This window comes from Drosophila nasuta, chromosome 2R (assembly GCF_023558535.2).
Source record: "Drosophila nasuta strain 15112-1781.00 chromosome 2R, ASM2355853v1, whole genome shotgun sequence".
Classification (NCBI taxonomy): domain Eukaryota; kingdom Metazoa; phylum Arthropoda; class Insecta; order Diptera; family Drosophilidae; genus Drosophila; species Drosophila nasuta.
In genome coordinates, this window is record NC_083456.1 from 29369086 (window position 1) to 29391980 (window position 22895).

At 41.5% G+C, this 22895-nt stretch overlaps 6 protein-coding genes across 9 annotated transcripts in view; 5 read left to right on the forward strand and 1 right to left on the reverse strand.

Moving 5' to 3' along the window:
• The first annotated feature begins 401 nt into the window (after positions 1 to 401).
• On the forward strand, positions 402 to 2025 carry LOC132787460 (triosephosphate isomerase). 2 transcript variants are annotated; one of them, XM_060794503.1, is made up of 3 exons: positions 402 to 650; positions 853 to 1425; positions 1489 to 2025. In XM_060794503.1, the coding sequence occupies exons 1-3, from the start codon at positions 408 to 410 to the stop codon at positions 1693 to 1695; spliced, it is 1023 nt and encodes a 340-aa protein (XP_060650486.1). In that variant the 5' UTR covers positions 402 to 407; the 3' UTR covers positions 1696 to 2025. The 2 variants fall into 2 exon arrangements, with proteins under 2 accessions (XP_060650486.1, XP_060650487.1); XM_060794504.1 differs by having other exon boundaries at positions 410 to 682.
• A 104-nt stretch (positions 2026 to 2129) lies between these two features.
• Positions 2130 to 5318, forward strand: LOC132787459 (uncharacterized). Its single transcript, XM_060794501.1, has 3 exons — positions 2130 to 2747; positions 2803 to 4080; positions 4134 to 5318. The coding sequence occupies exons 1-3, from the start codon at positions 2317 to 2319 to the stop codon at positions 5188 to 5190; spliced, it is 2766 nt and encodes a 921-aa protein (XP_060650484.1). The 5' UTR covers positions 2130 to 2316; the 3' UTR covers positions 5191 to 5318.
• Positions 5319 to 5423: 105 nt separating this feature from the next.
• On the forward strand, positions 5424 to 8734 carry LOC132787458 (uncharacterized). The gene is made up of 4 exons (XM_060794500.1): positions 5424 to 6095; positions 6154 to 6316; positions 6426 to 6609; positions 6662 to 8734. The coding sequence occupies exons 1-4, from the start codon at positions 5573 to 5575 to the stop codon at positions 8618 to 8620; spliced, it is 2829 nt and encodes a 942-aa protein (XP_060650483.1). The 5' UTR covers positions 5424 to 5572; the 3' UTR covers positions 8621 to 8734.
• Positions 8735 to 9840: 1106 nt separating this feature from the next.
• Positions 9841 to 11140, forward strand: LOC132786846 (uncharacterized). 3 transcript variants are annotated; one of them, XM_060793549.1, is made up of 3 exons: positions 9841 to 10635; positions 10731 to 10898; positions 10955 to 11140. In XM_060793549.1, the coding sequence occupies exons 1-3, from the start codon at positions 10106 to 10108 to the stop codon at positions 11136 to 11138; spliced, it is 882 nt and encodes a 293-aa protein (XP_060649532.1). In that variant the 5' UTR covers positions 9841 to 10105; the 3' UTR covers positions 11139 to 11140. The 3 variants fall into 3 exon arrangements, with proteins under 3 accessions (XP_060649532.1, XP_060649530.1, XP_060649531.1); XM_060793548.1 differs by having other exon boundaries at positions 10515 to 10656; positions 10724 to 10898; XM_060793547.1 differs by lacking the exon at positions 10955 to 11140 and having other exon boundaries at positions 9841 to 10656; positions 10724 to 10808.
• An 866-nt stretch (positions 11141 to 12006) lies between these two features.
• LOC132785193 (uncharacterized) lies at positions 12007 to 12982 on the forward strand. The gene is made up of 3 exons (XM_060791185.1): positions 12007 to 12291; positions 12352 to 12583; positions 12642 to 12982. Exons 1-3 carry the CDS (start codon positions 12007 to 12009, stop codon positions 12980 to 12982), a joined length of 858 nt encoding a protein of 285 aa, XP_060647168.1.
• A 2544-nt stretch (positions 12983 to 15526) lies between these two features.
• The window catches only part of LOC132787083 (protein similar), an 84282-nt gene continuing 76913 nt past the window's right edge, over positions 15527 to 22895 (reverse strand). Inside the window, 1 exon segment of the mRNA XM_060793973.1 lies at positions 15527 to 16480. Within this exon segment, the coding sequence (XP_060649956.1) occupies positions 16022 to 16480 (459 nt within the window). The 3' untranslated portion in view covers positions 15527 to 16021.

The following is a 22895-nucleotide window of genomic DNA, read 5'->3' on the forward strand; positions in this document are numbered from 1 at the left end:
GAATTATGTAAAATATTTCAAAAACAGTATTTGTTTTGTTTTTAAATACAGATTTTTAGTTCAAATATTAATTAATAATATTAATAATATAATTTTCGAAATTTTTTAATTTTTTTACAAAATGATTAAAAATATACGAATAAAATAAACTAGATAAGTATTTAAGTTGTTAGGTATTTTTTAAGACCTATCGCATGGAATGCTTGAAAATATCGTTCTATCAGCTGTGACATTCCAGCGCACTTCAAGATACCTTAGAGCTTTTGATGGGTTTGTGTCTTCGCTCATTAAAAAGTATGCAAGAAATTTCAAATAATAGCAAGCTTAGTTATTATTGCTTGCCGTATTTATTTTGTAATATGACTCTACAGACTTTCAAAATTAATAAATGTTATTTGTCGAGCAGCATGTTTTTGGGTTCATCAAACGTTTGTTATAATTTGACAAGAGGGAGGGCAAATCAACGTGTCCACACGGTCAACAGAAATCCGACGATGCCGAAATCTAGTCCGGACAACAACCAAAATCCCAAAGACTTGGCGCTGGATGCGCTTAAAAGTGTGGTGTCGGAAGCTTTTGTGGGCAAATTCACAGCTGTTTTTCCAAAGCTTTTCAAGTGCCAATGGAAGACGTACGAAGGTCAGAAGAAGGTTAGTTAGTACATCAGTTGATTACATTCGAGGTGGGTGTGTTTTTCTCGCTGTGCCGCTAAAGTAAAAGTGATGAAATTTTGCGATTGCATTTGCGGCGACTTATCAATCAAAGAAAAAAACTAACTTTGGAATTAGCTTATCTAAAATTCGAAAGTACTAATTGAATTCAATTGGTTTTACACAACTCTTTCGCCCGCAGTTTTTTGCAAATTTCTCAGACACCGGGTGCAACATGGCTGGCCGTAAATTCTGCGTTGGTGGTAACTGGAAGATGAATGGCGATCAAAAGTCGATTGCCGAGATCGCCAAGACCCTCAGCGCTGCCTCGCTGGACCCCAACACAGAGGTCGTAATCGGCGCCCCCGCCATCTATCTGATGTACGCACGCAACCTGCTGCCCTGCAGCATCGGTGTCGCCGGCCAGAATGCCTACAAGGTGGCCAAGGGCGCCTTCACTGGTGAGATTTCGCCCGCCATGTTGAAGGACATCGGTGCCGATTGGGTCATCCTGGGCCACTCTGAGCGTCGTGCCATCTTCAAGGAGTCCGACGAACTCATCGCCGAGAAGGCCGAGCACGCTTTGGCCGAGGGCCTCAAGGTCATTGCCTGCATTGGCGAGACACTCGAGGAGCGCGAGGCTGGCAACACCAACGATGTGGTTGCTCGCCAGATGTGCGCCTACGCCAAGAAGATCCGCGACTGGACGAACGTTGTGGTTGCCTACGAGCCCGTGTGGGCCATTGGCACCGGCAAGACCGCCACTCCCGATCAGGTAGCCTAACTACTCCTTACTGTTTTAGTTTCCTTTATTAATCTTCCTTTACTTTGTGTCTAGGCCCAAGAGGTGCACGCCTATCTGCGCAAATGGCTGGTTGAGAACGTCTCCCAGGCTGTGTCCGACTCTCTGCGCATTCAGTATGGTGGCTCTGTGACCGCTGCCAATGCCAAGGAGCTGGCCAAGAAGCCCGACATCGATGGCTTCCTTGTTGGCGGTGCTTCTCTGAAGCCCGAGTTCGTTGACATCATCAACGCTCGCCAGTAAATTTACAGCTAGAGAACTGCCCAAAAAAACAAATAAGCAAGAAAGAAGAACTTTGTTACCCGGATCTGAAATTTATTGCATTAAGCGCACATACATTACAAATTTGTTGTCATATCGATTAGCGATACCACTCGATACTCTAATACAATAGTTATCGAATGTAATTCAAAATTCTATGTCGCTGTTCCATTTATTATTTATTGAAACTTTGTGGCAAATTTTGAATTTGAAAAACAAATTATTTTTGTTAATGATTCTCTTAGGATTATTTGGATTACACTTCGAACGCTAAGGCCACAAAATAAATGTTATAAAACTATTATAAAAGAATTGGCGTTAATGAAATTTTTACTAATTTGACTTAAACTTAGCAACCTGTAACATTGATTTTCAGTTGTGTGTATGAAAATGTGTTCCATTTATTATAGTTATAGTTTGCATTTCATTCACTTCCAATTTTTATGACACACGAAGATTTTCTGTTTTTTACCTACAAATTTTACATTGATTAAAATTTTTCATTTTCACAAAATTGTAAAAAGCTCGAGAGTTAAGAAAAACCAATTTAAGAGACTAGATATCTAGTCGTAAGTAATACAGATATATTGATAAGCGATTGTAATGGATCCATTGAAGCAGAATTATACCTACGATGTCGTATTGCGAAAGGCGCAACTGCCACGCCCCGAAGATGGGGATGGCGACGAGGTCGATCGCACGTTTAGCGTTCGAGTGTTCAACGAATTTGTCGATCTGACGGCCAATCGCATACTGACCGAACACTTTCCCTGCAAGTTCCTGGGTGAGCTTGTCGCCAGTCCCTGCGATCTCATTGGCTCCTTGAGTTCCAAAGGCATCTGTGTGACTGTCTACGATAATCAGGAGATCTTGGGCTCTGGCAATGCGATGCTTTCGAATTCGTTGCTGCGCAAGTTGGTTAATCAGACCTTTAAGGTCAACGAAGTGGTCTCTGTAGATATAACGAAGGATAAGAAAACAGTTGGCACACTAGAGCTGAATGTGAAACTCGCCTCGGCAGATCCTGATCTAGAGTAAGTCCTTTAAAAGAATTATATTTATGGCTCTAATTTGACTTTCTTCTCTTAGCACTCGATTGCATCACTTTGGCTGCTATGATATTTGTCGACCGCTGGACAAGTCGGTGAATCCTCGAGATGTCGTCTTCACCCTCGGTCGCTCAAACAGATGTGCAGCCACCACCTGTATTACCGATGAGCGTCTGATGTCGGGAGCTGGCGCTCCTTTTAACTGTATGCATGAGAAGGGTGGCCCCAAAGAGCAATGCGGTTGCTTCATTGCCGGTGTCAAGCCGCCTCCTGCTCTAGATCAGAGCAAGGAACGCGAGCAGAAGCTGCTTAAGAAACTGCTCACTGATCTGGATATAGATCGAGAACATATACCCACGCCTCCGTCAGGTCATACGCAGTCCAGGCAGCAGAAGTGTCAGTGTCGTAAGTCCAGCGACAGCAGCTATTTTTCACCCATGGAATTCTGGTCAGATGTGCTAGACACTGACGACGATGACGATGAGGTTGATGAGGAGGCAGAATCTCCAGATGTGGGTTTATTACCGCATCAGCTCCAAGAGTTGGCAGCAAAACGCAAGAAGGCGCTAGGCGTTTGTCCGACAATCCCAACGCCTGAGCTGACAAGCGTCAAGTACAAGCCGCCGAATCTGTGCCCAGTTTGCAATGCCAACATCACCTGGCTGCCCAAGGTGGCCGCGTGTCCTTACTGCGGCTACAAACGTTTCGACATGGAGAAGCCCAGCGAGGAGCCCTTCGATGAGACGGCAACTGCCGCCGAAGTATTGCGCAATCATTTCATGCAAACGCGCTTCGCAGATGGCGACAACCAACGGAAGCATTCGACTTGTGCCTCTAGCGACCCGAAAGTAGAGTCGCCAATAGCTGGCAAGGTGCCAAAGGAATGCAGCTGCAGCTCCTTGAGAGTCTGCACACGCTGTCGCATTAAGGAGCTGTGTGAGCAGATGTTTCACATGGACATCAAATCGAAGACGCCAAAGTTGCCAGCATCTTCGCCAGCCACGACCAAGGCTATGAAGGAAAAGACCTCAACGCCATCGATGCGCCGTGAGCAACTAGTCAACATCTTTACAGAGATGCGGGATAATTATGCGAGTAAGGAGGGAAAAGAGCAGACAGCGGAGCAGCTTTGCGCAGCAAAGGGCAAGTCGGGTAAGGCAGGCAAAAAAGGTGCCAAGTCGGGAGGCAAGTCGAGTAAGGCTGGTGGCAAGAAACGCACTTCACCTGCTGTCAAAAAGCTGCTGAAGGAACTGGATCAGAGCATGCCCAGCAAGCCCAAGAAGAAGAAGAAGGCAAAGCGACGCTCGCGATCCAAGCGGTAGATAAAACTCTTCTCTATAATTCCACACTACTAAAAATATGTCTTCTTAGCTACACTTTCTTGGAGTCGAAGCCGCCTATCAAACCAGTGACTACTCATCAGTGTTGTGCACGTGACAAGGGCCGAGTGCCCTGCAACATGGGCTGGATGTGGACAGCTAACGAGTTGGCTCGTCACAGATGCTGGAAGCCCGGCGCCATCACGAAACCTATACGCGAGCTAATGTCTTATTTCCTGCGCGATTACCCCGTCGATGTGATAGGAACATCCCGTCGACATTGTGGCAAAAGGAAGCCGGGACAATCGGATAACGTCTCGCAGACTGAAGAGGAGCCGTTGGTGCAGCATCCAACTCTACACATTGTGAAGAAGCATGATGAGTACATCATAACGTTGCGACCACTCAAAGATCCCAAGACATTGTCTGTGGCCGCCAATCCGTATGCGAATATGAAGCCAGTGGTGTTCCGTATTGTTAAGGATCCGGTTGCGGCAGGCGAACGCCAGATGAAGATGACGCTGCAGGATAATGGTTTCCCGGTTTGCACCTGCAATCAGCCGATTGCCAATTGCTTTTGTCGCAGCCACAATGATAAACTGATTGTTGAACAGGCTGTGCGGAGTCTAGCAGCTGAACGTGGCTGGAAGGACATTACAGGCAGCTTTGTTTACAACGATCTTTCAGATAGCGACAGCGACAATGAGCTGGACTTTGGCGTCACGCCGCCAGCGGGAGTTATAAAACCAGAGCGTATGCGGCAACCAGATCGAGCTCACTGCGAAACGCAATATGATGCGAATGATTGGGCCATGCCCACCATGTTTCCACATCCGCCAAGTGCTCTGGTGCAGTATGGCGGTTGTGTAGTTGGCGAGCGGAAAGGACGCTTTCCTTGGATTATGGGCAAGGGATTTGTGCATAGGGAGCAGAAGCCAGCAAAGAAAATTAATCAACCCAAGAAGGAGAAGAAATCCAAGGGCAGGCAAAAAGGAGGATACGATGCGGGAAATTTTCAGGCGAATTATTTACCCTTTCATCGCAATTGGCACAAATCGAATGCGCCGCGAAAAACTCCGATGACCTACGACGATGGACCACTTCGATAAAGTGATAAAAATACAAAAAAAAGGAACCAGTAAGAAAACGTAATGTAGAAGATACAAATTTTAAGTATAATCCAAAAATATTGTTAACTGAGAGTTGGTAATTAAATCGTATTTTATTAATATTAAAAGGAATGTTTCCTTGGGATGTGATCTAGTAGTCAGAAAGCTGCATTCCGTTTTACTGCATAGCATGCCTTGACAACTCATTAGTTATCTAGGCCTTTTCGACTCCACAAACTTTTTCATACTCTATTGAAATTTCAGGGCGATAGCTTCCAGGCTCTAGCAATTTATAAATTTATAGCTGTGAAATTATTAAGTTTCTCTTGCTTTTTCATTTGCACGAAATTCAATTCCAATTAATTGTTTTCGATTTATCATCATGGCGAAAGCTCCCTGCTGTTGGGCTTCCAATGAGTTAAGTCGCGACAAAGAGCATTATATGCGTTGTTCCACGCGACCGAATCAACCGCCTCCTTGTGACGATGGCAAAGGTAAGAAGGGAAAGGACAAGGATAAGAATAAGAATGTCTGCTGTGGCATGGCGTTTCGCCAGCAAATGGCCAAAGATGCCGAACAGCAGGATTCCGAAGAGTTACAGTGCGGACCTTCGAAGGGCAAGAAGGGCAAAAACAAAGCCGATAAGGAAAACTATCGCTGCTTTACTGCCAAGATGATTTGCATGAAGCTCTATATGCCTGGTCGGGACTTCGAGTGTCCTGATCAACTGAGAATTACGGCGAATGTGTGTCGGGGCTGCAAGCTGATATTGTGTTCCAATCGCATCAATGTCAACTGTTTGCCGACGGAGCCGAGCGCTAAATTTTCCATGATGGCTGAATGCCTGGAGAAGGAGCTGAACGAGGGCATCTCTGTGTCCGTCTCATACATGAAGAAAGATATCGGTAGGAGAAGAAAGTATATGCTAAAAGTAGAGTATAATATTTATATTATCCTTCTTAGGACGCGGCTGCTTTGTGCCATCCGAAGCAGTTATTCTGCGCATGGTTAACACACTTCAGGAGGTCGTTTACACTGCCAATGTTGAGCTGACCTGCAAGGGCTGCACCGTTGGCATGTGCACCATCCGGATGTCAATGCTCATGCGGTGTCAGAACCTTGATCCGTAAGTAAGATCGGCTGGCTGCTGGAGCCTGGAGCTACGCCACACGCCACACAAACAACTGAATTTCAATAGAGTAATTTTGGATATGGATACACGGACCCCTTTGCAGCTTGGAGTCTTCCAACAATGACGGTGACTGCGACGACGTTTGTGGGGACGACTTTGGCCCCACTTCACAGAGTTGTTGCTCATCCTCCGATCCTTGCCTGGGCTTCGTTAGCATGGAGGATCCTTCCTTCAGTTCGACTTGTTTCAAAACTTCTGAAAGCACCAGAAGAAGGGCTGGCGCTGAGGTGAGTATAAGTTTGGAAACCGATTTATGCTTAACTCTCGCCATCCTTTTAGCCAGTACAAAGGCTTATCGACATGGCAGGTCCCTATGCCGTCTATGGTTCACCGGATAATACAGCTGACTGTTTGGGCTTTAAGGCTGTACCAGGACCGGGCGGACAATTCTCCCTCACCTCGCATCTGGGTGGTGGCAATACGAATCGCCTGTGTCCACAGATTTCTGCGCCCAAGCTCAAGCAGATGGGTATAAAGGTAGCACGCGAATGTCCAGTGTGTCATGAGGATGTCTCCTGGCTGCCACAGATCTCGGCATGTCCGCATTGCGGCTACAAGCCATTGCCTGAATTCGAGGAGAAAGAATACGATGAGCAAGCTTCTGCCAAGGACATACTCAACGAGTTCTTTGATTCCATAGGCAAAGATCCAAATGGTTACTTACAAAACGGCGCATCGGAGAGCACCTGTTCACCCGACTGCGAGCAACAGCAGCCGGGCAGCAAGGCATCCGATGGCTTTGATACCATTGTGCAGGACTACGAAGCCCTTAAGAAAAGCATTAAGAAGTGTAAGTCCGCACAGACGTGCAACGGCGTTTCAAAAACCGCCCAGAAAGCAAAGCCACAAAATCTGCTTAAGGTCTTTACCGAGCTGCGCGATATGTTTCAGAGTGGCGATGCTGACGATAAGAAACAGGCCAAGCTTAAGCAGATCTGTGAACAGGCCTGCAAATTGGCCAAGGCCACAAAAGGACATGGCGGCAGAAGATCACTGTCGAAACTAAGCGATCCATGTGCAGTCCGTAAGATGCGAAAGCGTTATTCAAAGCGGGAACGAGCGCATGTCAAGTCGCGGCTCTATTCACCCGTGGATCCGCTCGAGCATCGCAGACAAGGTCATGTACATTGCCATCAGGACGAGCACAAAGTCCCTGCGCACATGGGCTGGCTGTGGACCCAAAGCCCCATGGCCCAGCGACCAGGCTGGCGACCCGGCGCCATACGTCGCTCCATACGTGAACTGATGAGCTACTTCCTTAAGGACTTTCCCGTGGATAGCATACCCATCTCGAAGTACATGTCTTATCATCGCCAGAAGCCACAACCGGAGGAGGAAGAGGTGGAAACGGCCGAGAATCTAGTGCAGCGACCCACGCTGCATATTGAGAAGAAGAACGACGAGTTCTTAATAACGCTGAGACCACTTAAGGATGCGGAGACCTTAAAGCAAGCGGCCAATCCATACGCAAACATGAAACCAGTGCAATTTCGCATAGTGAAGAATCCCCTGCTGAAGCAGATACGCGAACTGAAGCGTTGCCTCAAGAAGATGGGCTTTAGCAAGTGCAAGTGCCATAGACCTGTGATGCAGTGCTACTGCCGCAGCTTCATTGATAAGAAGCAGTTGGTCGACGAGGTGCAACGTCAGTGTCGCAAGCGAAACATGGAGGGCTGTGAATGCGACATCGTGCTCTCCGACACCAGCGACAGCGAGGCTGAGTTTGACTTTGGTGTCACGCCACCAGCAGGTCTCATGCATCCAGAGCGACTGAAGCGCACCCATGTGACGCACACGGAGACGCAGTACAATGAGAACGATTGGGCCATGCCCACCATGTATCCGCATCCACCCAATGCTCAGGTGCAGTATGGCGGTTGTGTGGTGGGTGAGCGACAGAAGCGTTTCGATTGGATCTTCGGCAAGGGATTTGTGCACCGCGAACCGAAGCCACCCAAGATGCGCAATCCGCCCAAGAAGAAGCCCAAGCGTCCATTCCCAGGTGCTCCGCAACCCCGGCAAGAAGGTGGCTTTACATCCGATGTCGAGTCGCCGCCCAAGCATATCCCCAAGCGGGAGTATCAGTTGGATGCGTCACCGAATGTGGATCGCCTGAAGCGACTCAATCGAGCCTCTCATCCGCCCACAGCGCTGGAATTCCAACGCTCCAGAGAACGGGAGCCGGAAGCGAGAAAGGTCCGGTTTGATATCGCTCAAAACGAACAGTATCTCATTTAAGTAGTCATTCAAAATTATGGTATTTTAATTTCACGCTTTTAGCACATCTTCAGATTTGAATCATGTTTCAGGAATAGTTGTAATAAAGATATCCATTCTATACATTTTTATGAATTGGGACTTGTTTCATATATTGTAGAATAATCGGAATATTCGAAAGAAGAAGGAAAGAAATTCTAATAATTTCACATCATGTATTGGATTGCTGTCATAAACGGGACGAAACAAGGAAATGTACAATAATAATTACATACTGTTAAAATATGAAATCATTTTTAATCGAATTACAACTTATTTGCAGAACTTATTTGACCTTGTCCTTAACTTGTAAATACGCATATGTTTGTATAACCATGGTAACTTCTTGTATTATTGCCTCATTTTCATCGGTTGCCCCAATGTTGGTTTATCAAAATTGTTTGTTTATCTAACCTTTGGCGCGCTGATGGCAGCGATGATATAACAGCGACTGCAGCAACTGTTAAGTACTTGCAATTTGTGGCAGCAGTGGTATCTTGCCGTGCCACATATGGTAGCGTTTTTCCAAGCAATAAATAAATAATTTTCTCGTCTCTCTTCGTCTCGCTCTGTTGCTGTCACAAAATTGCTGTGCCGCTGATCTACATGCTGAGCAGGTAATGCGGGGATCCCCATATTTGCCACCATCTCAGTAACCGCTTCGATTATTATGTTCTGCTTTATTCCGCTTGCAAATGCGTTAGCGATTTTGCATGTCACAATTCAATCGATTCTACCTTTCAGCCATCGTCTGCTATTCCCTTTGACTCTTCTCTACTTATTTGTCATCGTCAAGTGCTCAAATCTCACTCAGCTCGAAGCGCTTCAGTTTTAATGAATTTTGAATCGGTATCTTGATGGCAGACGCACGAGGCATGAAATTCACATGGTACCGGCACATTAAGTACACTCTGAGAAATGGTAGTCTGAAAATTAAGATTTATGTTTATTTCTTAATAAATTTATGCTACAACATTATTTATAAACTGATTTTGTATCCAGTCTTGTTTTCGTTACCCACATCTGTAATACGTATACGTAGTTTATTGGTTCATTAATTCCAATTGGTATAGATATATAATATTATTAAAATAAGTGACTTGAATAAATATTTAGATATTTTATGCAATTCCGGTTTGAATTGTGTTAATGAGCCCAGCAATTGTAATAAATAGAATATTTTAATTCGCTGTTATGTATAAATTAATTTTTTACTGGCGGCATCTAGCGGTCAGTGGTCATCTTATAATAATTTACTGCTTATGCTGTGGTGGCGCCATCTATTGCACGTCGCTTTCCTCTTAGTATCTTCTATGTACACAATAAGCATTTTAAAGTATGTTGTGAGATCAAGAGCAAGTTGCTTTCAATTTCTTTCAGTGAATTCGCGACTCTACAAAGGCAAGTGAAACTGACAGAGCTGCGCTCAGAGGCAATCGAACCGCCCAACTAGTAGCACGCCCCAAAATGTGGCACAGCAGGTGGCACAAATTCGTCAACGACTTGGGAGTGTTAAGTGTTTTCTTGTTGCTCTTCAAAGTTGGCAGCGCGCCAGCCACCAGTGACAGCTCCAGTCTCAACTATAACAACTACAATGGGAGCATCAAACAGTTGCGTTTCCATGACTTTGAGCCGCGACAACAACTGACGCGACTGGTCAAAGAAGGGAAAGAAGCTGCTGGTGAGCAGGAAGCTGGTCGTGAGGCACGTGGATTCCACTTCAATGCCAGTGGCCAGGATGTCAATGTGGAGCTGGAGTTCATTGTACCCTTTGTCAGAGTGCCGGTGAAACGGAGCATAAAACTGGCTCGTGAAGCTGTGCAGAGTGTGTTGAATCTACAGAAGGGAGCACTGCTCAACACGGCTGTGATTGTGGTTGCAGGTGCCATCATAGCGGGCATAGTGCGTCTTGTGTTGGCTCCCATTGTGTTCACCTCGTTGGCGAATAATTATGCCGGCTACGTTGCCAAGGAATACGAAGAATCGACAAAAAAGCAGCAACACCATTAGCCGAGGCAGTGAGTAGCCAAGTTAACACAATAGTTCTTCCAGTTAGCATCAATTTGCCTTTTCTCTTTTTTGTAGTGCGCAGTTTAACGCAGGTGCTGGAATCCCAACTGGACGAGCACAACATCGATGTCTCTGTTTGCGCGCAACGCGCCATTTGCCAGTACTTGCAACACAATGCGGCACAAGCGCATCGCTTGGATACTGGTTTCTCTCTCTCAAACGCCGCCAGGTTGCTTCATCTCATGGCTAAGTAAGTTTGCTTAGCTTTAGCTTTATCTATCTACTTAATTTGAAACATTTCTTTAGCTCTCCATGGACTGATTCTTTACTCAATGGCACCGCAGTGTTCAGCGCCATTGATGTGGCACGCAGCAGTCGCAACTGCAACCAAGTCTATCGCAGCTGCAGCTGGCCGCAGCTGCAAGGCAACATCTTGCAGAGATCCTGGCCAAATGTCTTGCAGTATTTCAACGGACGCTTGTTTCTTTAATTATTTAGTTGTTACTTATTTATTTGTTGTTCCTATATTTAATAAAGATAATATCGTAGAATAGAAATATTTTGTTGTATTTTACTTAAACCACATAATTGGCAAGGTAATAAAATACACTGGATTATTCTGAAGCGTTATTGGGTTATGAATATTGGCAAGAAATCAAAATGGATTTTTAAATTGTTACAAAAGAATCGATTGATAATGAAATCAACCTAAATTTGGAAATCATTTGTTAGTCGAATTTAAGATATGACTAAATAATTGGGTTTTAAAGGAAACTGAAAAGATCTGCATAGTTAGTTGATAAATCTATTTAAATCACACAGTAAACGAATAGAAAATTTGCACGTTCCAATTTAAAAACAGCCCTAAGTCCCTACTTGGTTGATGTATCTCGAATTTTTATTGAAATTGGGGATTTTAGAATAACTAATTTATAACTTTTAAGATAATTTACAGTTGATTTATGCATATGATAAAAGAGTGAAGAAAATAGTGTGTTACATAAAACCGCATACTTTGTATAGGAATTTAGTTTAATCATGACCGACAAGAAATGCTGTCGATATGTTGCCGTTATGGCTATTTGGCAAATGTAGGAAGAGCAAGCGACTTGTTCCTCAAAGTGAACAAAACGCTTCGCACCTTAGGCCAGGGGGATTATGTCACGCATGCGCAACAAACAGTGGCAACAAAGCGTTTGCGGGGCGACGCATGCCGCAAATTATCACAGCCAAGAGGCAACGAAGCGCAGAGTGACAAATTTGATAGCGACACGTAACTAAACAGTCCAAGACCAAGAGCAGGCGAACATTGCGATCGCAATGGATTTCAGATCAGTGGCAGACCTCAAGGCGGAAGCATGCATCTTGTGACTTTAGCTCAAATGATCCTGTTGATCCTGGCCGGCTGTGTAGTAATTTGGGCAGCCAGCGACGAAGAAGAGTCGTCTTCAAATGAATCCAATTCATCCTCCTCTGAGGCTGCAAAGGAGCAGAAGCAGCAACAGTTCAAGCAGCATCACCAACCTCCAGGTGTTCGTCTGATATCTTTTGATACGGTGGACAAGGACGTTGCCATTGGCCTCGACTATCTGCTGCCCTTTGTCACGGTGCCAGTGAAACGCAAGCGCCATGAAGCTCCGAGGGTAATTAATTGTTAAACTTAATCTAGGTTTGAATTTGTAACTTCCACTTTATTTTGACAGCCGTTGGTCATCGTTAATTCTGCAGCCATTTTCAGTTGCGGCTTGGTTGCTGTTGGCGGCATAATTGTTGGCCATTTAATTCGCAGCATGGGACTAGAAACAATTGTGCCTGATCCTAAGGAGGACTCAGCCAAGAAAGCAGCACGTGGACTCCTCGATGAACACCAGAATTTTATGCAGATTTTCGACAACTTTAAGCTGGTCTATCGCAATGAAAGCGGCGAGAGAGTTGGTAAGTTTAATAACTCTACAAAAAAATTAGATGTGCTCAAGTACTACTCCAATTCTAGAAACTGGACTAACTAATTTAGTGGATACCATCGAACACAGTCTTTTGGACAACGACATCGATCTGCCAGCTTGCTTGTTAAAGTCTCTTTGCACATTCACTCACAAGGCTGCGAGGAATGTGCGCAGTGGTCAGGCTACAGATGTGGAGCTAATGCTGGATGGCGTCACTAGTTGGCATTGGTTGTTATCCTGGTTCGAGCAGTCGGCGATCCGTGAAGCTGTTGAAGCTGGCAGATTGTCTGCGCCACATTATTGCAATGCCAAATATCCACGCTGCAAATGGAATTCGCCAGATGAAAAGTTGCTTGCTCTGCTGCACAACAATGTTCAATTTAATTAAACTCAAAATAAGCTGAACGATTTTATTTGTATTAGTTGCGCTATTTAAAAAGTTAAAAGATTAAATATAGTATTTAGATTTAGCAGAATATATCCTCATTGCGTCAATTTATATTTTTTGTTTTGTTTTTTGGCAAACTTAAATATTGAATTAAAAATTCAATTTAAAATATAGTTGTTTTATTAGATCACTTAAAATCAATAAAAATCTATCGGAAGAGGTAAGTAAGGTAAGTATTGCCTTTCAGTTTAACGCCCATTGACACGCCCATATCAGCTGTTCAAGAACATATTAACATACATGTTGTAGTTGATGCTGTAATTACCAGCGTAGTTGTTGGTAGACTGCACAAAGTCTACGCGAATGGCCAAAACGTGTCCAACCAGCAGCTGAAATACCAGGCGAACATAAATCAGCAGCAAGCAGAAATGCAGAAAATCACTCAAAAAATTGTTGCCCCTTAATGACAGGCAACAAATATTTTCTTAGCAGTCAGCCTCAAGGTGCCGTAAAATCTGAGAGAGGATCACATCGTTCTGAGTTGTTTCCCATCTTATTTTTGAGTGAGCTTGCGTGCTACTCTCTTATGCTCGCCTGGTATTTCATCCGCCTCACTCTGCGATTCGCCGTGGAATCTCGTCAAGACTTTAAGAGACTTTTGCACATACATACATACACAAGTACAGTTGTTGTTGTAATCATTAATGTTGGTGTGGTAATTACTGTATTTGTTGTTGTAATTACTAATGTTGTTGTAGTTGTTGTTGTAGCGAACGGCTAAAAGTGACAAGCCAGCAGATGAAATACCAGGCGAACATAAATCAGTAGCAAGCAGAAATGCAGAAAATCACTCAAAAAGTTATTCAAAAAAGCCACTCAGTCGCAAATGTCCCGTGTAATATCAGAGAGGATCACAGCGCTCTGAGTCATTGTTCTAAAGATCTTACAGATATACAAATGCAGTTATTGTTGTAGTCATTTTTAATGTTGTAATTGTTGTTGTAATTACAGAGGCCGTTGTAGTTGTTGTTGGCCATTTGTAACTGCCGCAAAACGGCTTTAAAGTGGCAAGTCAGAAATCGAATTACCAGGCGAACATAAATCAGCAGCAAGTAAAAATGCAGAAAGTCACTCGAAAAAATTTTGCCCCTGAATGATAGGCAATGATTTTTTCCTTGACAGTAAAAGTATGCCACAAAAATATTCTGAACATTGCTTTATTAGAAAAATATTCGTAGCTTAGCCATATGTGAACGCATTTCGACAAGACATGATGCACTCACTCATTTCGTAGAACACAACCTAAAAAGTGTCATGTCGGCAGTAGATATACCAGGCAAACATAAATCAGCAGCAAGTAGAAATGCAGTCACTGAAAAAAGTTGCCCCTCAATGATAGGCTACGATTTTTTCCTTGTCAGTCAACCGAAGCTTTAAATTCGCAGCCTAAAAGTATGCAATTCATAATCCAAAAAAGTACTCATAGCTTGACCGCATTTTGATTGGAAATGTTTCATTCGTTTCGAAGAATCTGAAATACTTGCTAGCTCTTTGATAGGTTTGATAAGTCTGTTAAAAGCATATTGTTCGACAACATCAATTTGATCTCCAAAGATTTTGCTAATTTTCATTATCATTGGCAATCACCGGCGTTATTGGTATAGTTTGTTCATCACTCATACGCCCTGTAACTCTGCTGAAATTCCTTCCCAAATAATAAAGTCATTATATTTTCGGCATCATGAAACGAAGTCTAAATTTATTGATCAATATTATTAGCAAAAAACATAAATGTGAAAGAACATTAAACAAAATTATTTTTTGAATCCAAAGTATTAATAAAAAGAGGTCCTAACTAAACAGACGATGCTTTGTGAATAATGCGTCCTCTGGAACTAAAAGCTAATTTACAAAGAAACATATTCAAACAGGATGTAGACAGATTTCAAGACAGGGTGACTGACTATTAAGCTATTGAAAATTGTGATAACTGATAAAAATAAATTGAAAGCAAAATTATCGACAACATAAAAAAAAGCTCAAATGAAATTGACAAAGAATCTTTAACATAATTACGAAGTATTATTTTAAATGTTAAATTACTTTTGTATCATTTGAAAACATTCAACTTAAAACTAAGTTATTTCCATAAGTATTTGTTACTTATTTCTTCATTATTATTATTATTATTTTTTTTTTTTGCTGGCTTTTCTTTTTTGTAGAACATTTTGAAATTTTTTTGTGTTCACAGCTTTTGCGATTGAATGTTGTTCGGATTACAACCGTCACCAGAAATATTACTTGAGCCTTTACAAGCAAAAAACTATGAATATTTTTCTTTATGCTTTTCCTTACATCAATATATGTTGTATATGTGTATAATATGTATGTATGCATGTATATGTTTTTTACGTTTTTCATCTTTTTTTTATGTGTGTGTGATTTTTTCTGTTTGTGTGTAGAACCATTAAAAACTAAATTACATACTCATATATATTCATCTGTTCTAGGCAGTTAAAGTTTGCTACAAAAAAACTATTCAAAATATGTTGAACTTTTCCTGTTTTCATGTGTCTCTGTGTTTTTGTGTGTCAATTTTGGGTTTTTTTTTTTCATTTCGTGTTTGGTTTTTTTTTCTATTTTTACGCAAGGCTCATTAACATCAATCTTTTGGTTATATGCTTTGATTTTCACTTGATTCGTCTTCAAATTTTCAAATTCTCTCATCATTTTTCTTAACGTGTTGCAAATAACAAACAAACAATGCCAAAAAAGAATCTAAACAAAAGAAATGCCTACGTAAAAATGCAGTTTTGACCCCTCTTGGATGAAAAGTGTGCTATGTTCTGGTCTTAGGCTATCTCTGGCCATCCCAGCACCGTCTCCAGTTGATTCTCGGTCAACTCCATGTCGCTCATGTTGTAGTCGGCTGTGCAGAGCTCCTTCCACAGCTCATGATGCTGCAGGGGATTGCTGCTGTCCATGAAGGATATCGAAGATTTACGACTGGTGCCATTGCTGGCAAGTGTCTCCTCCTTCTCATCGATGTCGGCCTCTAGCGGCGGTGGTGCCGGGGGGCAAAGCAACCACATCAAGTGGCGGCGGTGTTGTCTCGTTCTGTTCATGGGTCTCATTGATGTTGTTGTTGTGGGTCAGCTGCTGGTTACGCGCCTCAACCAGACTGTTGTCATCGATGCCACTGTCGCTGGAAGCATCCGTGTCGCAGGGCGTCAAAGCCGGAGGCATGGAGTCATCCAAAGAGGCCACCGAACTGGCATCGCCATCGCAGCTCGGTGCCTGGAAAACCGGCGACAACTGCAGACTGGTTCCACTAATCAGCGGATTGTGGCGATAGTTGCGCAGCACCGAAGCAGTTGAAGTGTGACAATGCAACGGCATGGTGTACTTAGAGGCATCACCAACCTCAAAGATGGGTGTCATCACCTGGTCCATGGAGTTGTCATCGATGACCATGGGTTCAGCAGTTTCAACATTCACCTGTTCAATGGGGGGCAGAGAGGAGAAGAGCAGAAAAAAAGAATATTGTTAGTAAAAGTGAATGACTTAAATGTTTATAAACTTATCGAAGAAATACTAGAATTGATAAATTTATAAACATTGTTGTGAATATATAATTCAAAGAAGCAGCTGGCAAGTCTGTAAAAATGTAATCGTTAGTAACTTCTTATTTCTTTCGTTTTAACTTCATTTGTGAACAATTTGTATTTTCATTGTAAATGGATCGATTTTGGGAATTTGTTTGCTCTATAATATACTCTTATCTTAATTAATAATGCATCGTTGCTTAAATAAATCGTAATTAGTTTCACTTACATTATAAACTAGCTTAAAATAGCTTAACATAAACTGAACTTAATGCGACGTAAATGAAACAATTTATAGCTTAATTATGCCCGAATGCAATCTTAAAGACGTCCGCCAAAAAAGCAGCTCATTAAAATCCTGGCTGCCGAATTTGCTCATTCGCATTCATAGCGAGCACGCACAATTAGGAGACCTGATAAGCCGAAACCACAAGATACTTCTCTCGGTCTCGGTCTCGGACTTGGATTCTCGGACTCAGACTCATGTAAAGTATAAAAGCACAGCCTAAACCGACAGCCGCAACCCACAAACAGTTTACAGCCCAATTCAGTTTGGAGATCCAGTCGAAGATTTGGGTCTAAGCCAGAGCCAACAAAAAAACAAAAAAAAAGAAGAGAAACGAAGACAAAAACGAAATATTTAAAGTCAAACTCCCGCTGGGAGCGCAGAGAAGAGGAAAAACAACACTTGAGTCCATCAAAAAGTCGAGCCGAAGGAGGTCGCCACAGCAGCTCGCTATAAATCATATTTTAATGATGGCCCCAGCCGGAATTCGTTACACTTATCCTTGTTCAACTCACTGTAATAGAATACGCCAATGAAGGGGACGAGACAAGTAAAGAAAGAAAGCCCAGTAACAATGACGACGTCGACGACGAGGACGATGGAGGAATATGATTATGATACACAAAGGAGTGCTCTACTTGTGCTGCCACAGGAAATCAGGCACATATCAATCAACCAGTGAAAGTCGAAGCGAAGAAGAGGGCAGCTTGCAATTTTCAAATGACGATAATGATAATGGGGATGATGATGATGATTGAGAGGGGAGGATTAGGTTGCCAAAAATCAAAGAATTGTGGTCAAAGTTCAAGTGCAGTTTATTGAACCATTGTTCGCATCGTTTAACAACATATTTGCAATGCTTTCACTCAGCTTTGCGCTAATTGCGGCTGCAGCGAAAAAGCGAAAGTGCTGTAAATTGATCGATGAGCAAATAACCCAAAAAAACAAAACAAAAGACAAAGGAAATGTAGCAGCTAGCAGCAGCTGGTGTGGGGCGTGGCTGCCACCACCCGCAGGGGGCAACAACAGTTTTGCGTCACACGACACAAATCTGCGCCTCTAGCGACACATTAACAGCTGCTGCTTAGCGTTTGAAGAACGTCATGTGAGGCACACACTTCGAGATAGAGATGACAACGTGAGGCGTGAGCTTGTTTTTTATTTCCAGCCCATCTTCAGCAGATACACACACACACACACACACACACATCTGTTGTCGGTGTGGCACGCGCCGCACGCCTCGAGGCACAGTGCTCAATAATAGGTTTATTGTTTGATATATTGTTCGAACTTAGAATCATAAGACATCAAGTTGGACCAAATAAATTATTAAAGCACAGAGAGCCGCCCAACACTTACAATAATTGTTAAAGTATCCTTGGGGGGAAAAGTGCTGAGCTTTGCAGCTCTTTAAAGCGCATTTAATTGGTTTTCATTTCATTTTCGGTGTGCTTTTTATTTGACTCGGTTCATTGACATTACGTGCCAATGCGAAATGAGTCACTCGGCCAGCACACACAAAAGTAATTAAAGCTTCAACTTTTTGTAGCCTACAACAAGAACTTTGCTATGCTCTGTTCTTCCAGCTGCTGTTTTACAGTATACAGTTACATCTTTGCTGTTTAAATTTTGGCACAGGAGGCGTTTGACTTTTGCCACTTACGTTGCGTAATTTGTGTGACAGGCGGCAAGGCGAGTTCTCTTGGGACTGCGACGCACTTAAGGTTCTTCTTCCGTTCCATTCTTTATGACACGAGAGCGAGAGCAAAACTTGAAATTGATTTTGTCAGCGGCAGATTTTCAATTTGGAAAGGATTGCCTGACTGCTCGCTCGCTTGCCTGCAGACATGCTTATCACCAGAGACAAGAATCAAAGGCAACGTTGCGTATACCTAATGAGAATTGTTTAGCTCTCAAATGTTGGCTAAATTAAATTTCAGCCTCTGATGACAATATTTAAAGTTGTTTCGGGTATACACACACACACACACAGAGATACGCACACATGCTTGTTATCTTTGTGTGTGCTTAGCATACTTAAGTGGCACAAAGCTAGCGTCGAAAGTTGCTTTTGTGTGAGCAAATAAATAGCTGGAACAACTTGTTCCGGCTTGCTTTTTGATAAAGTCCATGTCGCAGCTGCTGCTGCTGAGGAGAAAAAGAGAAAGCGAAGAGAGAGAGAAGCGGAAATGTTGAGGCAACTTGATTAGGCTCGATAGCAGGCAGAAGGCAGCATCATTTATACCAATCAAAGATTTTTATAAATGGGCCTCACTTCAACGCTGGCCATTCGTTGATTTTGGGCGTGGTCGAGCAACAGAACGAGATTAATCAAGTTTCAGCCTCTCAATAAATATATGCTGGCAGGCAAATAGGAATACGATGAATAGCCCCAACCCACCTTCTTCTTCTTCGTCTTGGTCGACAAACATAATATTTATGCACATAAATCTGCAGAAAGATGAAGCCATCGATGCGCAACTATCTCAACATCCCAAAAGGAAACACAGAATTAGTTTTATTTGTATTTTTGTTGTCTGTTTGTTGTAGCTGGTTTCATAGTTTGATCGTTTTGCGTCGGTATTTTGCTAAAATATTTATTAAAAGTTTATTAAAATACTTTCATAATCCATATCCATATACATGTCGTATTCTTGATGTTTAATTACTATTTCGGCATATGTATGTATTTGTATTTTTTGTTGTATGTGTGTGTGTATATACTTAGTACATAGTATAATATTGCATACTTTGCGGCGTTTACAACTATATATTTTTATTTATGTATTCATATATATATATATTTTTTTGCATTTGCAGCATTGTATAATCCATTAATTGGAGTCGAATTCAAGGCTAGTTAAATTTATGCTACAATTCTCTTCATTTTCATTTTCATTTTTCGTTTTCTTTTTTCATATTTCGTGTAAAATTTGACTTAGTTGGAGGTATTCTCTGGTTTTTTGTTTGTGGAAACTCGAAATAATAATGTGGAAAAAAGCACAGACATTTTATTTTAATACCCAGTTTCTATGGCAGTTGAGAGGGTAGAAACTCGTAACCCAAAACAAAATGTTTGCTAGTATTCTAAGCTGCTTATGAGGGCAGACAAATAATTGTTGGCCTTTTTGTGAGTGTGTGAAAATGTTCGTTGGCTACGCAAATAAAACTAATGCTGCATGAAAATTGCTGGCCATTTGCTTATGCGACGCGTCGACACTTTGACAAATGAGCTGCAATTTAAACAACAGAAAGGGAGAGAAGAGTAAAAGAGAATTGGGGGGAAAAAATAGCAATAGAAGTAGGTGAAGGAAAGTTCGCTATTTAAATGTGTTGTTGAACCTGTTGATAAGTTTGCATAATTTACACATAATTAATCAAGGCTGACCGACCCGTTAACCGGGCGTATGAGCAATATTTCTTGAATATACACTTCAAATTGAGTCGCAGTTCGGAATTCGGGAGTTGATTGGCTACAAGTGTATTTGGAGGGTAAACAAAACTGACTTTCTCATGCTTGGCCATTAATCAAGCGGCTGCCAACGCTTGGCCCCAAATCAATTGCATCGGACTGAAAGTGCTTTGTCAGCCTGTCGCGACTTGAGTTATGATGAGTCAACAAATTGGCCAACGGATATGTGTGTTGTCTGAACTAAGGAGGAGTTTAACATGTCTGTACTTATTATATTGTTGTATCTTGAGAGAGATGCTGTATGTAGATATATTGTGTATACACAATTTATTGTATATATGTATATCGTTTTATATGCATTGTATTGTTTTGTATATAAGTATTTATTTAATCATTTTGCTAGCACAAAAATTGCAGCTAATTTTGTATTCCAAAAATTTTGCTAGAATTTTGTTTTTTTGTCTTGACATTGAGTTAGTTTTTTGGTTTGTCTGAAGCATATATTTGTCTGAGGTATTCTTTGCTACGGCTGATACGATATTTGTTACTTCGCACAAGTACTTAATATAATGCTATAAAAATTACACAACATCCAGTTTACTTTTACTTTTTACTTGCGCTAGGTTTAGGTTTAGGTTTTAGTTTAGTTTTTAGATTTAGTTAAGATTGCTATGCTTGGGTTTTTTTTTGTTTTGCTTTACTATAAATGCGAGTCACATACAACAAGATTTTTATTTGGGAGGTAGTAGTAAAAAACATTATTTTGTATTCGTTTCGGGTATTCAAAATGGTCGCACAACATTCACTAATGTGGATTTTTGTTTATTCAACTATTCAAAAGTTTTGTATTTTGTAATTTTACTTTAAATCTTTTACGTTACGTTTATTGTAGATTTTAGTTAAATAATTTATAGACTTTGCAAATAGTTTTTGTTTGTTATATGTATATGCATGAATTTGTATTTGTATGTATGTTTATGAATTTGTATTTGTATGTATGTTTATGTATATGTATTTGTTATACACGAGGTATATATAGTAGTTGCAGTGCGGAGACGAGATCTCTCACACACTCGCAGAGATGTACTTATGCATGTACTGAGGTATATGTGGTATATTTGTTGTAATTGTATGTACTTTCTGTTCGATTCTCGACCTTGTCGTTCACTCGCTGGAACTGTACTCGCTAGAGTTGCACTCGTTAGAGTTGCACTCGCTAGAGTTGCACTCGTTAGAGTTGCACTCGTTAATTTTCTGCTCGTTAGAGTTCTTCTCGTTAAAGTTCTACTCGCCAGAGTTCAACTCGTTCGACTTCTTTTTAGAGTTGTACTCGTTAGAGTTGCACTCGCAAGAGTTGAACTCGTTAATTTTCTACTCGTTAGAGTTCTACTCGTTAGAGTTCTACTCGTTAGAGTTCTACTCGCCAGAGCTCAACTCGTTTTGGTTCTTCTCTTTAGAGTTGCACTCGTTAGAGTTCCTCTAGCTTGAGCTGCACTCGCTGAAGTTTTACTCGCTTGAGCTGCACTCGCTAGTGTTAAACTCTTTCAAGTTTTACTCGATCGATTTGCACTCCGTCTCAATAAAGCTGTATCCGTTCTTTTCTCTAACTAGTTATCGTTCTCATTCCCATTTCCATTCACATTCACATTCACATTCTCATACGTAACGCGAAAAAAATTTCAACTAAATCTTATATGAATGTATGGAGTAAATGTACGAGTAGTCGCTATTATTAATGCTAAACAAATTTGACTTGATTTTTGAATTTACGCTATATATATGTATGTATGCATGTATATTGAGTGTTATTCGCTATTCATATTTTAAGGTTTTTGTTGTTAATAGTTAATTTAATATAGTTTTAGTTAAAGCCACATCGATTAATTTTTCAAGAGTTTTTCTAGTCGATTTCTAGGCATTGCTAGGCAAAATGCAATTGCAAAAAGTATGCCTGGTGTTTTACCTTTTTCGTCTGTCCTCTTCGATCTCTCTATATATACATTTACACTTATTATATACTATATTGTTTTAGTTGTAGGCTTTTCATTTTTCTTGGTATGTGTATAATATAATAATTTTGAGAGTTTTTGGCTCGCAGTCTTTTCGGGCTATAATTATTTTCATTATTTTCAACTTGCACCATTTTGCAATCAGTTTTCGGGATTCTGACATTCTAAATGATTATCAAGGAAATACTCTTTAATTGTCCTGGTATTTGTCTAGTTACGATTACAATTACGATTTACGATTTATACTTAATACTAACGATTAACGACTAACACTTGTAGGATTTCTTTTGAGTGGATTGCTTATCAAATTTCAATTGTTTTTTTGTTGTTTTTTAATTCTTTCTTAGCTAACAAAATGTAAATTTCCTATGCAGCAATTTTGAAGTACTATTTGAACACGAGTTCGTTTCTTTCAGTTATTGTTGTCGCTGTCTTGGGAGGTAGTTACGGTCTGTGTCTTTGTGACTGCCATAAACGCGAGGTAGTTACGGTTCAGTATGTTTTTCTTTCAACAAAATTTTGCTATTTATTTGAATTTTCACTAGATGCTGCTGCTGTCCAGCGGTAGCCAACGAGCCAAGGCAACGGAACGGAAAATGAA

Coding starts and splice junctions, on each gene's coding strand:
- LOC132787460 (XM_060794503.1), top strand. CDS start 408: ATGTTTTTGGGTTCATCAAACGTTTGTTATAATTTGACAAGAGGGAGG. Junction 651..852: donor CGTACGAAGGTCAGAAGAAG/GTTAGTTAGTAC, acceptor TTTCGCCCGCAG/TTTTTTGCAAATTTCTCAGA. Junction 1,426..1,488: donor AGACCGCCACTCCCGATCAG/GTAGCCTAACTA, acceptor CTTTGTGTCTAG/GCCCAAGAGGTGCACGCCTA.
- LOC132787459 (XM_060794501.1), top strand. CDS start 2,317: ATGGATCCATTGAAGCAGAATTATACCTACGATGTCGTATTGCGAAAG. Junction 2,748..2,802: donor TCGGCAGATCCTGATCTAGA/GTAAGTCCTTTA, acceptor TTCTTCTCTTAG/CACTCGATTGCATCACTTTG. Junction 4,081..4,133: donor CGACGCTCGCGATCCAAGCG/GTAGATAAAACT, acceptor ATGTCTTCTTAG/CTACACTTTCTTGGAGTCGA.
- LOC132787458 (XM_060794500.1), top strand. CDS start 5,573: ATGGCGAAAGCTCCCTGCTGTTGGGCTTCCAATGAGTTAAGTCGCGAC. Junction 6,096..6,153: donor ATACATGAAGAAAGATATCG/GTAGGAGAAGAA, acceptor TATCCTTCTTAG/GACGCGGCTGCTTTGTGCCA. Junction 6,317..6,425: donor CGGTGTCAGAACCTTGATCC/GTAAGTAAGATC, acceptor ACCCCTTTGCAG/CTTGGAGTCTTCCAACAATG.
- LOC132786846 (XM_060793549.1), top strand. CDS start 10,106: ATGTGGCACAGCAGGTGGCACAAATTCGTCAACGACTTGGGAGTGTTA. Junction 10,636..10,730: donor GAAGAATCGACAAAAAAGCA/GCAACACCATTA, acceptor TGTAGTGCGCAG/TTTAACGCAGGTGCTGGAAT. Junction 10,899..10,954: donor TTGCTTCATCTCATGGCTAA/GTAAGTTTGCTT, acceptor ACATTTCTTTAG/CTCTCCATGGACTGATTCTT.
- LOC132785193 (XM_060791185.1), top strand. CDS start 12,007: ATGCATCTTGTGACTTTAGCTCAAATGATCCTGTTGATCCTGGCCGGC. Junction 12,292..12,351: donor AGCGCCATGAAGCTCCGAGG/GTAATTAATTGT, acceptor TTATTTTGACAG/CCGTTGGTCATCGTTAATTC. Junction 12,584..12,641: donor TGAAAGCGGCGAGAGAGTTG/GTAAGTTTAATA, acceptor CTCCAATTCTAG/AAACTGGACTAACTAATTTA.